Below are 12995 nucleotides of genomic sequence, written 5' to 3'. Positions count from 1 at the left end.
ACAATTAAGGGTCTCTTGGATACCCCATCTGAAGATGAGTTTAAATTAAATGTAATTGGCTCAATAAGGGGTATATTGGGCCCAACAAGATGTGGTAGAGTCTTACGCAACTCTAATGGTTTATGTGGTGGGTGTTTTCTTTGACCTACTTGGCATACAAGACTCCAATTTTGAAAAGCTTATGGCCATTCTTCATGCATTGTGTTTTTTCTCCCACTCTTCTTTTGTAAGCTCTAACTTGATTATTGAATGTGATTCCAAAAAAGCTCTATCGTAGGTGACCAACATTGATATGAGACCTTGGGACAAGTAGTATTTATTTAATGAAATTGATGCACTTATTCTTTCATTAAGCATAATGTCTTTTACCCATACATTACGAGAAGAAAATTGTTTTGCAAATCCTCTAGCAAAGTTTGGAGTCGACAGAAATACGATGTTCTCCGCATGATGGTAAGTTTTTATAATTTTATTGGGTTGAGCTGCTGCCTTTAGTCTTATGTTAATATTTTGATTTACTTATGACTTTTGTATTATTTTATGGTACTAAGCACCAATAGGCGAATCTTTTCTTTAATGCTACTAAGTACCACTAAGTTTGTACCTTGATTGTATATCCTTACCTTGATCTCTATATATGAGTTGATCTGTACACTGTAGTTTCTATAATTTTAATACAAATTTTATTTGACTAAGAAAAAAAAGGATTGAGAAATTGCTATGAATACGTTCTGATACACCAATGGATTTAATCGTGAGCATATAGCTCTAATTCACCAGGGAAAAAAAATATGGAAGAGAAAGAAGTAGGAGCCTCTTGGTTTAAATGGTAGTATTATATTTCACTTGATGCTTTTCTTTTTGGAGGAATATTTTTCTTCATTATGAGCCAAATAATTACTGGCAAAGAGATTCGCAAAATGGAATATGAATACTACTACTTTCTTCTTCTTTTTTCATTTCAGTATATATATTAATATATTGATTCGAAGTTTGAGGCCAAGTTAGTAGAATAATGTACAGTCCAATATCATATATATAGTCCTTTTCAAATGACCTATAATCTATTTATATATGATCCTCTTGAATAGAGGACTAAGTTAATCTAAACTATTTATTAAAAAAAAAAAAGAGCTATTATTGCAAAGGCCTCTTCCCAATGCACTGTCACCAACATGCATGCAATTCTAGGAGCAGCAAATGACATTAAAAGTATGCAAAGGATGTTTCTTCTGACTATTGGTTCAATGGCGATGCAAGCTGAGCTCTTCTATCAGAGCATTCAAATCGGAGTAAGATGAACCTCCTTTTGCAATCGCTCTTTTTGCTGCTTCTGCCAGCGCCTTGGTTCTGTTTCTCATTTCCTCTGCTCTGTCGCTCTTCATGATCTCCTTCACAGCCTTTTCTATTGCTTCTCTCTTCACAAAATCTCCCACCGTTCTCACCCATTGTTGAGCCCCAACGCCCACTCCAATCTTTAGGACTTGAGTCACCAACTTTTCATTGTAAAACTGCTCCGCGAACACTGGCCATGTGACCATAGGCACACCGGCAGACACACCTTCCAAGGTGGAGTTCCATCCGCAATGAGTCACAAATCCTCCGACTGCTTCATGATCAAGAATCAAAACTTGCGGTGCCCAGCCTCTTATTATAAGTCCCTTGCCTTCCATTCTCTTCTCGAATCCTTCAGGCAACCAATCCTCCTCTTCTTCGTTGTTCTTTTGTTTCCTCACAACCCAAATGAATTGCTGCTCCGATGCTTCCAGTGCCATGGCAATCTCCTTCAATTGAGCAGAGGTGAAGTTGGCCATACTCCCAAAACATATGTAAACAACTGAATTGGGTTCTTTTGAGTCTAGCCACTTCAAACACTCGTGTTCATCGATTGCTGATTTCTTTCCTCGCTCGGCTTTATCTTCAGTGGCCCTATTGCACAGCGAAACAGGGCCGATATGCCATGCCTTTCTTCCAAAAATATTCCTGTAGCAATCAGCATACGTGTCTTCGAGCTCATAAAAACTGTTGACAACCACGCCATAGCTTCTTAGCTCTGATTCTTTGGATGCTTTCACCATCTTGGTAAAGTCAGTTTCAGCATCTTGTTTCACGTAATCCGGCAGCTGCTTTTTTGTCAACTTGATATCTCCCGGAAGGTTAGGCACCACAAAAGGTTCGGAATCGGACTGAACTTTCTTGTGTGGCTCGTATAGCCTTATGCACTCCGATGCACACAATGAAAAGAAACTAGTTCCATGAAACACCAACCTCGGAATCCCAAACTTGTTTGCTGCATCCGTGGCCCAAGGAAAAAACATATCAGCAACCAAGCAATCTGGTTTACATTCTTGTAGCAGCTGTTCAAGAGGTTCTTGGAGCATGAATGTGGCCATGAAGAATTTTCTGACCATGTCACTGCTTTCGTCTTGGGAAGTAGGGATCAAGTCTGCGTTTTCACAGCCTTCAGGCAACCCAGCCTCAACAGTAGGAAACTTTAGAGTCTTGATACCGATATCGATACCAGATTCCTTGCTTCTTTTGATTGTCTTGGTAAAGAAAGAAGCATTGTGCGGAGTGGTGACTATAGTCGTCATCACTCCTCGAGTTGCAAACAGCTTGGCCATGTCCACTGTTGGTATCATGTGGCCATGAGCCATAAATGGAAAGAAGAACATATGAACCTGAGGAATTTCACTTCCCATACTTCTTTTTTGAAGGAGACTTCAGACTAAAGTGTATAGCTGCAATAAATCAACACTCGGAGAAAGTGACGCTGACAAGTGAATAAGTGATGAAACCAAAAGGAGGAAGAAATCCTCAGGCTGGAAATTTTTCTTCGGCTGTTTGAAATTGGGGTTGATTCCGCTGACACGAACGTGATCAGTTCTATAATGTTTAGGATCGAGAAAGAAATATAATGCTTGAAAAATCAGGATTATTCTAAGTTATACTACACACGTCCTTGCATTCGTCACCTCATCAGGTAAACCCGTAATTAATAGACAAGGACAAGTGGGTTACGTCAATAATTAAAAACATTAGGAATATTTCTGATTTTAGAAATAGTAATAGTTTGTCCAGAAAGGGGAGAATAGTTAGACACAGACAGGCTGTTCACTCGATGACCGTGAGTCAAGTGGCAATAAAGGGTTAGGGAAAGAGCAAAAGGTCAAATTGAACACGAGGACGCGTGCATAATCTCTTACGTCATAGATGATAGGATCAGTGCTGGGTCAAGCAAAAGGATGAAAATGCTAAGTAGAACACGAGAAGCCTCGAAAAGGGGAGAATGTGTGTGGTCTGTGTTTTATTTTGCTTTGCGTGGAAGCCAAACATAAGCATCTAATCTGTCTCCCTCTCTCTCTCTTAAAAAATTAAGACCAAGATATATTTGAAGAATAACCTTTTTATCATGTTAACTCCAAACTAGGGCATTTTCTTTCTATTTTTCATTTTGCATAGATTTGCAGTTGCCATGGTTTATTTAATTGATATGCTTTGGTTTATGATATCCACCTTAATTTATAAATGAATATCAATAATTGTCACTCAAGGAGGTTCTATATAATTCCACAATAACATGATTAGCATTTGACTTAAACAAAAACCAAGATTCTGAACCAAATTAACACAGAGAAAATCCGACCAATACTTGGTAAAGAATTTCAATTTTGGCTTGCAGCCTAGTAGGAAAATCCCACAGCTTCTCGAACTTATTTGTAACCCTTGAGGACAAAATTAGGAAGAAGAAGACGGGCAGGTTCATAATATTAATAATCGCCACGATGTGACGCCCATGTGCTCAAAGTTTCAGGTTGCAAAGTTTGACATTAATTCCAAGCTTGTTCGCTCCAGTGTGCACCGCACAAGAACGTTCCGGAAGCCGGGATGCATACCTGATCAAACATAGGTGATACGCCTTTAAATGCCTAGGATTAGGCACAGCACCGTCACTCTTTCGAACATAAAACCCTAAAATGCTAAAATCAACTTCTAGAAACGTTGGTAAGTGCCACTAAATTGTTTTGTTGATCAAATATATTATTGCTTGCAAGGTTATGTCTATTGGTATAATTCTTCCGTTTGGTAGATCTCTTAGTCCCACTTATTCTAAGTCAATAGCATTTCTGAATTTCATCTTTTAGGTCCTTCAAAGAAACAAACTAAAATATTGCATTTTGATTGATGTTTTATAGAAAAAGCAATTACAGGAGGGAAAAACTTCACTCTGACAACAAACAATATTTAAGAATAAAATATAAAATGAGATTAAGAGATACCACATTTTATACAAAAACAAAAAAGTGATGAAATTAAGCATATTGGAATTGATTTACATAATGAAAAATAACTTGATTTCATTTTATAAACTTTTTTTATATTGTTTAAGTTAAAATATTCTCTTAAACTTAATGATCCTTGTGTAGTGTAACCAGAATACCACCACATTCATCCAAAGCACATACAAATTCTAAAACTAATTTCTACCTCGCTTCAATAGAGATTTGTGAAAGATTAATATTATAGTTGCCTGTTTTTAGCCTGCCATTGAGTAAAGCGTGTCATAACGTGATGAGTCTGGAAATTCAACCGTTCGATTTAAGAAGATTTATTATTAATCTTTTTTACTTATGTGCAATTGATCACTTAGGCGAATCTATTTTTTAATGAAATCTTAGGTTTAACTTAGACTCATTAAAAATAATAGATTCTAGTCTACGAAGTAAATTAAGTTCGAAAGTCCTTTATGTGTGATGAAGGTATTAACACCTTACAATGCCCATTTAAATAGTACCTTATCAATTATGTGTCTTGTTAAGTCTTATTAAATCAAATCTAATTCAATATTTTAATTCTATTTCCTTTTCTTATTTCTAATTTATTAGTTTTTTAAAATAAATAATAGTTCTTGATATTGAAAATTTCTCAAAATCTCCCAAACGCTCATAGTAAAATTTTTGAAAATTCTCTCACTTAGAAAGTCTCAAGAAGTCACTTTTGGTTTTCTTAAGATTTTATCATTGGAGAATTTATTTATTTAATTCTTTAATTTTATTTCTTTTCTCAATTTTATTTTATTAGTTTTTCGAAATAAATAAAAATTCTTGATATTGAACATTTCCCAAAATCTCCCAAATGCTTATGGTAAAATTTTGAAACATTATCTCACCTAAAAATTCCTAAAAAGCCACTTTTGATTTTCTTGAGATTTTGTCGTTGGAGAATTTACATAAATTATATATTACCTCTTAATTTTGAAAGATCAAAAACATAAATAAACAAAAATAAAATAAAAGAAATCATAAAGCAAAATTATTCAAAATATTTAAAAACAAATCAAATACATGAAAGAAAAAAATAAAAGAACTCACCTAATTGGGTTGAGAAACCTAAAAAGAAAACCAAGTTATTTGATCAAAGTTACTCAAATAAATTGAAGTGGGCCAAAATAATGTTGTTTAAACTAAAAAAAGGAAGTTTCGTTGGTTGAATCTCATCAACCCACTCTCGTTATTTTGGCTTTTGCTTAGAGTATAAAAACTCCCTTTTCCTTCTTTTCCTTTATTTCATACATCTTCTTGTTTCTCTAATTGAGAGCTTTTCCTTTTAAAGAAAATAAAGCTCTCCCTTTTCTACTTGAACAACAGCTCGCGTACCATGACATCCGTGCTAAGTCATACTAATTTCCAAGAAATTCTCTCACTTAGAAATTCCCAAAAAGTCATTTTTGGTTTTCTTAAGATTTCGTGATTGGAGAATTATTTATTAATTTTATAATTTTATCTTTTATTTTATTTATTTTCTTCATTTTATTTTATTAGTTTCTCAAAATAAATAAAAATTCTTGATATTAAATTTCTCAAAATCTCCCAAATGCTTATGGTAAAATTTTGAAAAATTCTCTTACTTGAAAATTTTCAAGAAATCACTTTCGGTTTTCTTGAAGTTTCGTCATTGAAAACTTTACATAAATTATGTATTAGCTCTCAATTTTGAAAAATAAGTAAATAAAATAAAACAAATTATGAGGGCAAATAATTCAAAATATTTAAAAACAAATCAACTAAATCTAAGAAAAAATAAAAAAACTCACTTAATTGAGTGAAGAAATTAAAAAAAAAAAACTATTGGGTCAAAGTTACCCAAATAAATTAAAATGGGCTTAAATAACAAGAGTGGGTTGATGAGATTCAACCCACAAAACCTGCTCCTTTTAGTTTAAACAAAACTTTGTCGTTTTGCTTAGAGTCTAAAATCTCATTTTTACCTCTTTTCCGTTATTTCCTATTTATTCTTTCTTTAATTGAGAGTTTTTCGCTCTAAAAAAAACAGAAAACTCTTCTTTTTCCAAATTTCAGTCACCATCCACTGTTGTCGGCTGCCGTAATGGAATGTTACCAAATTTTTTCAAAAAAATCCTCTCAATGCTCTTGTTCCTTTAATTGAAATAGTTTCATTAGAAACAAAGTCGATTTTCCTAGATCTAAAAAAATTAAAAATTTCAAAACTCAAGAAACTCTCCCAAAAAAACTCTTTTTTTCCTTCCTCTTCTCTTTTAATTTGAGGTTTGGCTATATTTATGGCCAATGTGACTTAATCTTTCATATTTATCTCTTCTCTTTTTTATATTTTCTTGATTTTCATATGTTTTATTTATTTTTTAAAATTTGGCACACTCGAACAAATTGTTGTGTCTACAAAGTGCATATTAATTAAGGTATAATACTTTAAGAAAATCTTTAAATTATATAAAAATTTTAAATAAATTTTTATATTTTTATTACATTAAATCAAAATCTTATATTTTTATTTGAAGTCAAATAAATCTTTATCATTAACTATTGATTAATGTTGTTAGTTAAAATGTCAATTTTCATTTTATATCATATCATACTAATTGATATGTTATAGTAAATTATATAGTAACATATTAATACGGTATAATAATATAATCATATAATTTTTTTATTATTCATATCAATACCACATAAATATAAAATATTAAATACTATTTTAAGTAATATCAATTAATTAATGATTAGTTCTAAAAATTTATTTGATTAAAAATGAAAATATACGATGAAATTAATTGTAATAAAAAATAAAGATTAATTTAAGCTTTTTTCAATAATTTAGAAACTTTTTAAGTTAAGATTTACTAGGCATGGATTTGGAGCAAATTCCAATTACAATCCCATTACTCCTCCGATTGTAACCTAGTGGAACAATAAACATCATGGGTCCGTTTTTGGGCGAGCCTCAAGCTCCTTGAGCAAAGGAACTGCGTCCTTGTACGATGACCCACCTTCAACAGCTCTCTTAGCCATTTCTCCGATCTGTCTTGCTTTAGTTCTCATCTCCACAGCCTCTTCCCCGCCACCCATCAGCCTCTTCACCGCCGCCTCCACCTTCTCTCTTCCCACTGCTGCCCGCGGCTCCATGTTCCATGAAAGCCAATCTACGCTCCCCACTTTGACTCCAATCTTCAGGACATCAGTTATCAGTTTCTCATTATAAAATTGCTCTGCTGATATCGGCCATGTGATCATTGGTACACCACAACTCACACCTTCCAAAGTAGAATTCCACCCGCAACGTGTCATGAAACCTCCCACCGAGGCATGTTCTAGTATCAACAACTGCGGTGCCCATCCCCGGATTATTAGTCCGTTTTTGGATTCCTTCATCCTTTCTTCAAACCCACTTGGAAACCAATTTTTTTCATTTTCTTCCTCTTTCCCCTCGGCTTTGAAGACTTTTCCAATTACCCAGATAAAGGTGTGGTTGGAAGCCTGGAGACCATGTGCGATCTCCAGGAGCTGTTGTGGAGCTAAACGAGCTAAGCTTCCAAAGCTAATGTAAAGAACTGAATGGGGTTCTTTAGAATCAAGCCAGCTGAGAACGCCTTGCTCATCAATTGAGGCCCTTTAACCTCTCTCAACTTTGTCAGCAATATTTCTGCTGTATAAAGATACTGGCCCTACAAGCCACGCCCTATTCCCCAATTCTTTCTTGAAACATTCTGCATAAGCTGGCTCCAATTCATAGAAACTATTAACCACAACCCCAAGACTTTTATCCTCAGGTTTTCGCATATGCTGTTGTCTAAATCGAAGCACTGGAAGCTGAGACCGAGTCAGTTCAATCCGATCAGGAAGACCCGGTATAACAAAGGGCTCATAATCCGAACCAACCATCTCCTGAGGTTTAAACTTGGTTATATTTTCTCGGGCACAACTGAAGAAGCAACCGTTTCCATTGAAAACAATCCTCGAGATATCACTACTTTGTTTCATTTCCGTGGGATAGCAAAGAACTTCTTTTGGGGGGGTCCTTCAGGATGATAACGAAGTAGCTTACGTAGAGGGATGTCATCTTGCATGATATTCTTCTTATCAATTCGTGCTCTTTTTATCAGATTCGAAGTTCAAGCCCATTGTTGTTATTTTTCTGAAAGAAAATGCTATAAGGTGAAATTTAAGCCATGTTTCCAACTTCAATGATGGGAGGCTAGATCAAGGGAGTTTGAATATAAAAGCTGTTGACAGAGGTGTAGGTTATCCTCTGGCAAAAAAATGTGGATTATCCCATTGCAAAATCGTGTGACACTACCTCAATCTTTTCTTTTGTTCATCAGTTTTTAGCATGTATAGGGGGTTTATATACTTGCATATTCAAGAGTTATAAGTTGCTCCCGAAACTTAAATTGATTCAGAACGCTAAATTAGGAGCCAAAAACGTGTACTTTTCCAACTCCCCTAAAAGCCTTCACAGAAATAGATCTATTATTTAAAGGAATAGATAAATTAAAACATTCACAAACGATAAACTTTGCATCAGAAGGATATTTTAAGCAGTAGAGTTGCTGCATGAGATACTTTAGCAGATCAAATTCAAGCAAATTTACTTATATATATACCTTTTAACAGCTAAAAATGAAAGCAAACAAAAATATTTAGATACAAAACTTTTGATAGATGGTTACTGCAAAGGCACTTCTAATTCTAGCTAATGTTGCCCTATTTTCACAGGCCTATGTATGAAATTTAAACTAAAAATTAGATGTTGAACCTTATCATCAGGAAGGCTCACTAAACGGGATTAAGTTCTCACTTTTCCGTGGAAGTTGCACATGGCCAATAACTAGAAAAAAGAATAATCGGTATGTTGATAAAAGAATTGTGCCATCAATTTGGCACTGAGATTATGATCTTCAGCAGATCTAGGAATCATGGTGACCTTTCACTAGCTTGTTTTATCTGCAGGGCAGCTCTAACAACATTGCCCCTTGTAATGATTCCAACCTTTGAGATTTAAATAAAAACCAATCAATGATCATCCATAGCTAACATGGACCCAAGAAGCAGATTTTAATAGAAAACATGATATAAAAATTCTTACCAGCTTGCCATCACCATCTACAACTGGTAGTCGGCGATACTTGGTTTCAAGCAACAACCTAATATAAAAACATTGGAGTGAGAACATCTAGATAACAAAACAAATGCATTCAAAAAGCAGATAAAACAATACCTAGCAGCATCTTCCAGGTTTGTTGACTCACGAACAACAAGTGGTGAAGGTGTCATCAAGTCCCCAACAATTCTTCCATTATTTTTACTGATTAATTTCTGTATTTCATTGAATGTCTGCCATAATTACCCAGAATTAGAAAAGCAACAGTTGTGCCACACAATTCCTGATTACAAAACCTTTTGCCTAAAAACAGGCATTAGACATACAAAACAAAAGAAAGAGAAAGAAAAGAACAAAAGGCAGGGCAAACTATAATACAATCATGCGTAGAGGCACCTGGCAGCACCATATGCTGTTAAGTCAATAAATATTACCAGGGTCACAGCGGCAACAATGGAATTTCTAAAGCATGAAGGAATTTAGCAGCCAGTATCTATTAGCACTCAAATAGTGCTGCGAGACATTCAAACAAATTTCAACCAAAACTTAAGAAATACAGAATCAGAAGGCAGAATGCCTACGTACTTTCCAAGAACTATCAACATTAGGAAACATAGTTGTGTCGTTTTGACTGCAACCTGATAGTCATAAAGAAAAAATTAGTAGCTGTTTCAGAACAAACAAGAGAACCAAGTTTAAAACGAAAGTAGCGAAACTCCATTGCTAGTTAATCAACATGAGCAGAAAAGGTAGCAAATACTGGACAAAAGCCAATAGCTAATAATAAAAGTAAATAAAAATCATTGATGTATTATCCGTCTTGCATGGGGACACTAGATGGTATAAACTAAAAGAGGGGACCTGATTGATGGCAGAAAAATCCATGTAAAATACGTGTAGCATTCATCTCTCTTCCCATTTCTAAGTTCCATGCATTTCTCAAAACTTTATAAATATGCAGGATAGAAACGCCACCCCCACAGTCCCACTAAGTCTTGTACATAACTTTTAATTTGTAACTAAGCATCAAAAGAAACTAATCTTATTTACCTAGTCAAGGAAGGAAAGTTTATAGATTTAATGGAGTTAGCGAATAATGATGACTTTACACTTTAAGTATGTATCAGAATATCAAATCACTTATTTTCAATATCTTTTCGATGAAATTGTTTTAAAACAGCAAAATTAATTTTATCAAGATAGATGTTAGAATTTGATATCAGTTAATTTCTTTCTCAACTATTTCAGATCAATTTGATAATCCACTAGCAAACAGAAAGGAGAAAAGGCCAAATCAGGAATGAATAAACTCTTCTGACATTAATTAAATGTTAGGATGAAGACAATTTTGTCACCTTCAATATTTAAATTTGATCCCTTTTCGTCCTTTAACTAAACTCAAACAAACAGCAAGAAGAAACACCAAATTGAGCCAAGAAGTTCTAATTCAGTTTCATAATCACATTATAACTACCTGATATAGAGTCAAGGGCTAACAAATCATAATCAGAAACAACGCCAACCTGCAATCCAAAACAACCAGTGAGTATTAACTTGAGGAAAAAGGTGGTAGCCCAAATTCCCACTATCCTTTTCGCCAAGAACCAAATAGCTATGCAAATAGACTATGACATCAACAACCGAGCATTTCCCCACTCCAGTCAAATATACTAATTTTGCGCATAGCTATAACATATCAATAACAAAACCATATATCACCATATCAGAATGTCACAATTCTCTCTCTGTCAAAGCAATGTCTCCAATAAACATAAAAACTTCTCAGATAAAGAAAACAAACAGGATCCAAGTCCATATGTGAGGTACGCATGGGATCTGACAATATTTTCACAACGAGTTTAAAAACTCATGACCATTACTAAAAGAATACATAACCCATGATATAAATGATGAAAAACTAGTTGTTATAAAGTTACCAATTTCCAGTCATCATCAATCACAGGGAAACCAGTAACTCTTTTCTCCACAAGTGCCTCCAATGCTGCAATTACAGAATTCAGAACAAAATTAAAAGGGGAAAAAAACATAACATAGATATGGTGAATTAGTACGGTTCCCAAGTGTCAGTAACACCTTCATCAACAGTTGTTGTAGTTTTGACAACATGTAAATCCTCTTTCCTGGTCATAAAATCACCCACTGTATAATTTCCGTTTCTTGACTGCAAAAAAACAACAACCAAACCAAAATCTTGAAAACCCATGTAAAAAACAATTTACTTTTAACAAAAATAAAGCCAAATAAACCACCAAAAAGAAGAAGAAAAGAAAAACGAGAGGATTACGGGAACAGAGTTGGCGATGAGTCCGGCAGCACGGCGAAAAGAGCGCCTTTTGGGGAGAGACAAAGAGGGTACTACGTCACGTGAATGATGGTACAAGGAGACAATGCAGGGTTGCTTAGAATGAAGAAAAGAGTTGAAAGAAGGGAATAGCTTCAGGGTTTGATAATTGGCAAAGGAAATGGAGCCCATGTTTGTAAAAACGCCTCTCTTTTTTTTTCCCAGTGAAAAAACAAGGGAAAGATCGTAGTAATATGTTTATGCTATCACACCTGCCCGTTTGTTGATTAGAGAAAAATAAACACAAAAGGCTGCTTTGGGTGTCGTATAAATATGTGAAAACAGAGAAGAGGGGATTGGAAGGGGAAGATTCGTGGGGAGATGGTGATCAGTTGTTACTTGTTCCGCTGAAACGGGAAAGGAAAGTGTGTTTCCTTTCTTAAAGAGGGAGAGAGAGAGAGAGAGAAGGTAAATGGTCGGTACATTGTAGGACTTTCGCTTTCCTTCAAGTCCCCACGCGCCACTTATGCTTTGTCTGGACTCCGAATCTTCACAGCTTTTGAGCTTCAAGAAAAATGCGACACAATCACACCTCTTATTCCTTCAACAAAAAATAGCATAAACATTGTACAAGGAATAATTATTCAACGCAAAAGAATGTGAAAGTGAAAGACAATTGAAGCAAAATTTGCTACAATGGCGGATGGCGGGTTTGGACTTGGACTCCTAAATTAGCGGTATGTACTACCTTAGTATGCGAGTAATGCCAAATGCCAATTGCATAGAAGAAAGTCAGACCATATTTAATTGATCAAACTTTCAAATACTACAATTCAAATCTTCAATCTTCATCAGTTAGGTGCTTCTGGAAACGGACAGCTATAGATCTCACCTCATAAAACTGATCAAGCCATAATCTCCTAGAAGTAGTGAGAATTTCATTTTCATGTATTATTTTGATAAAAATATATTATCAATTATTACTATTTTTAGCAATTCATTTATAAATTTTAAATATAAAAAATCAAATACTAAATTAATCGAATTCAATCCATTTAGATGGATTTATTGGATTAATACTTACCTTTAAACAAACACAATTGAGAAGGCTCATGTTAAAAGCATCACGTCCCTTTCCGCCTCCCCTCCTCCCTTAGCCCACCGTCTCCTCCCTAATGGCAGGTGATGCGAGGGGGGCGGCACGGTGACGCCAAAGAAGGGGTTAAGTTATAGATAGATGTGACTGACTGGGAACATCTGGCTTGGTATCACGCGG

The 12995-nt window shown here is 34.8% G+C and overlaps 3 protein-coding genes across 3 annotated transcripts; all 3 read right to left on the bottom strand.

Moving 5' to 3' along the window:
• Nucleotides 1-921: 921 nt before the first annotated feature.
• LOC110427041 (scopoletin glucosyltransferase-like) lies at nucleotides 922-2978 on the bottom strand. Its single transcript, XM_021442410.2, has one exon. It carries the CDS (start codon nucleotides 2700-2702, stop codon nucleotides 1245-1247), a length of 1458 nt encoding a protein of 485 aa, XP_021298085.1. The 5' UTR covers nucleotides 2703-2978; the 3' UTR covers nucleotides 922-1244.
• A 4125-nt stretch (nucleotides 2979-7103) lies between these two features.
• On the bottom strand, nucleotides 7104-8751 carry LOC110420400 (abscisate beta-glucosyltransferase-like). The gene is given in 1 exon segment (XM_021433697.2): nucleotides 7104-8751. A coding segment is annotated over 1 exon segment (1062 nt). The 5' UTR covers nucleotides 8298-8751; the 3' UTR covers nucleotides 7104-7235.
• A 134-nt stretch (nucleotides 8752-8885) lies between these two features.
• LOC110420407 (CBS domain-containing protein CBSX2, chloroplastic-like) lies at nucleotides 8886-12995 on the bottom strand. The gene is made up of 9 exons (XM_021433710.2): nucleotides 12804-12995; nucleotides 11723-12283; nucleotides 11512-11599; nucleotides 11355-11419; nucleotides 10892-10940; nucleotides 10003-10055; nucleotides 9535-9650; nucleotides 9403-9460; nucleotides 8886-9305 (listed from the first exon to the last, which is right to left on the bottom strand). Exons 2-9 carry the CDS (start codon nucleotides 11909-11911, stop codon nucleotides 9231-9233), a joined length of 693 nt encoding a protein of 230 aa, XP_021289385.1. The 5' UTR covers nucleotides 11912-12283; nucleotides 12804-12995; the 3' UTR covers nucleotides 8886-9230.

The sequence above is a fragment of the Theobroma umbraticum genome, unplaced genomic scaffold, assembly GCF_002168275.2.
Source record: "Theobroma umbraticum cultivar Fairchild unplaced genomic scaffold, ASM216827v3 scaffold_30.0, whole genome shotgun sequence".
NCBI lineage: Eukaryota > Viridiplantae > Streptophyta > Magnoliopsida > Malvales > Malvaceae > Theobroma > Theobroma umbraticum.
Note: the sequence above shows the minus strand (reverse complement) of the source record. Positions and strands in the feature narration are given on the sequence as shown.

Bases quoted from the DNA above. Each gene is read 5' to 3' on its own strand.
- LOC110420407 (XM_021433710.2), bottom strand. From the start codon at position 11,911: ATGGGCTCCATTTCCTTTGCCAATTATCAAACCCTGAAGCTATTCCCT. The intron at 10,056-10,891 runs GTAGTTATAATG...TATGACTATCAG, and splicing joins AGCCCTTGACTCTATATCAG to GTTGCAGTCAAAACGACACA. The intron at 9,306-9,402 runs GTAAGAATTTTT...TAAATCTCAAAG, and splicing joins TAGATGGTGATGGCAAGCTG to GTTGGAATCATTACAAGGGG.
- LOC110427041 (XM_021442410.2), bottom strand. From the start codon at position 2,702: ATGGGAAGTGAAATTCCTCAGGTTCATATGTTCTTCTTTCCATTTATG.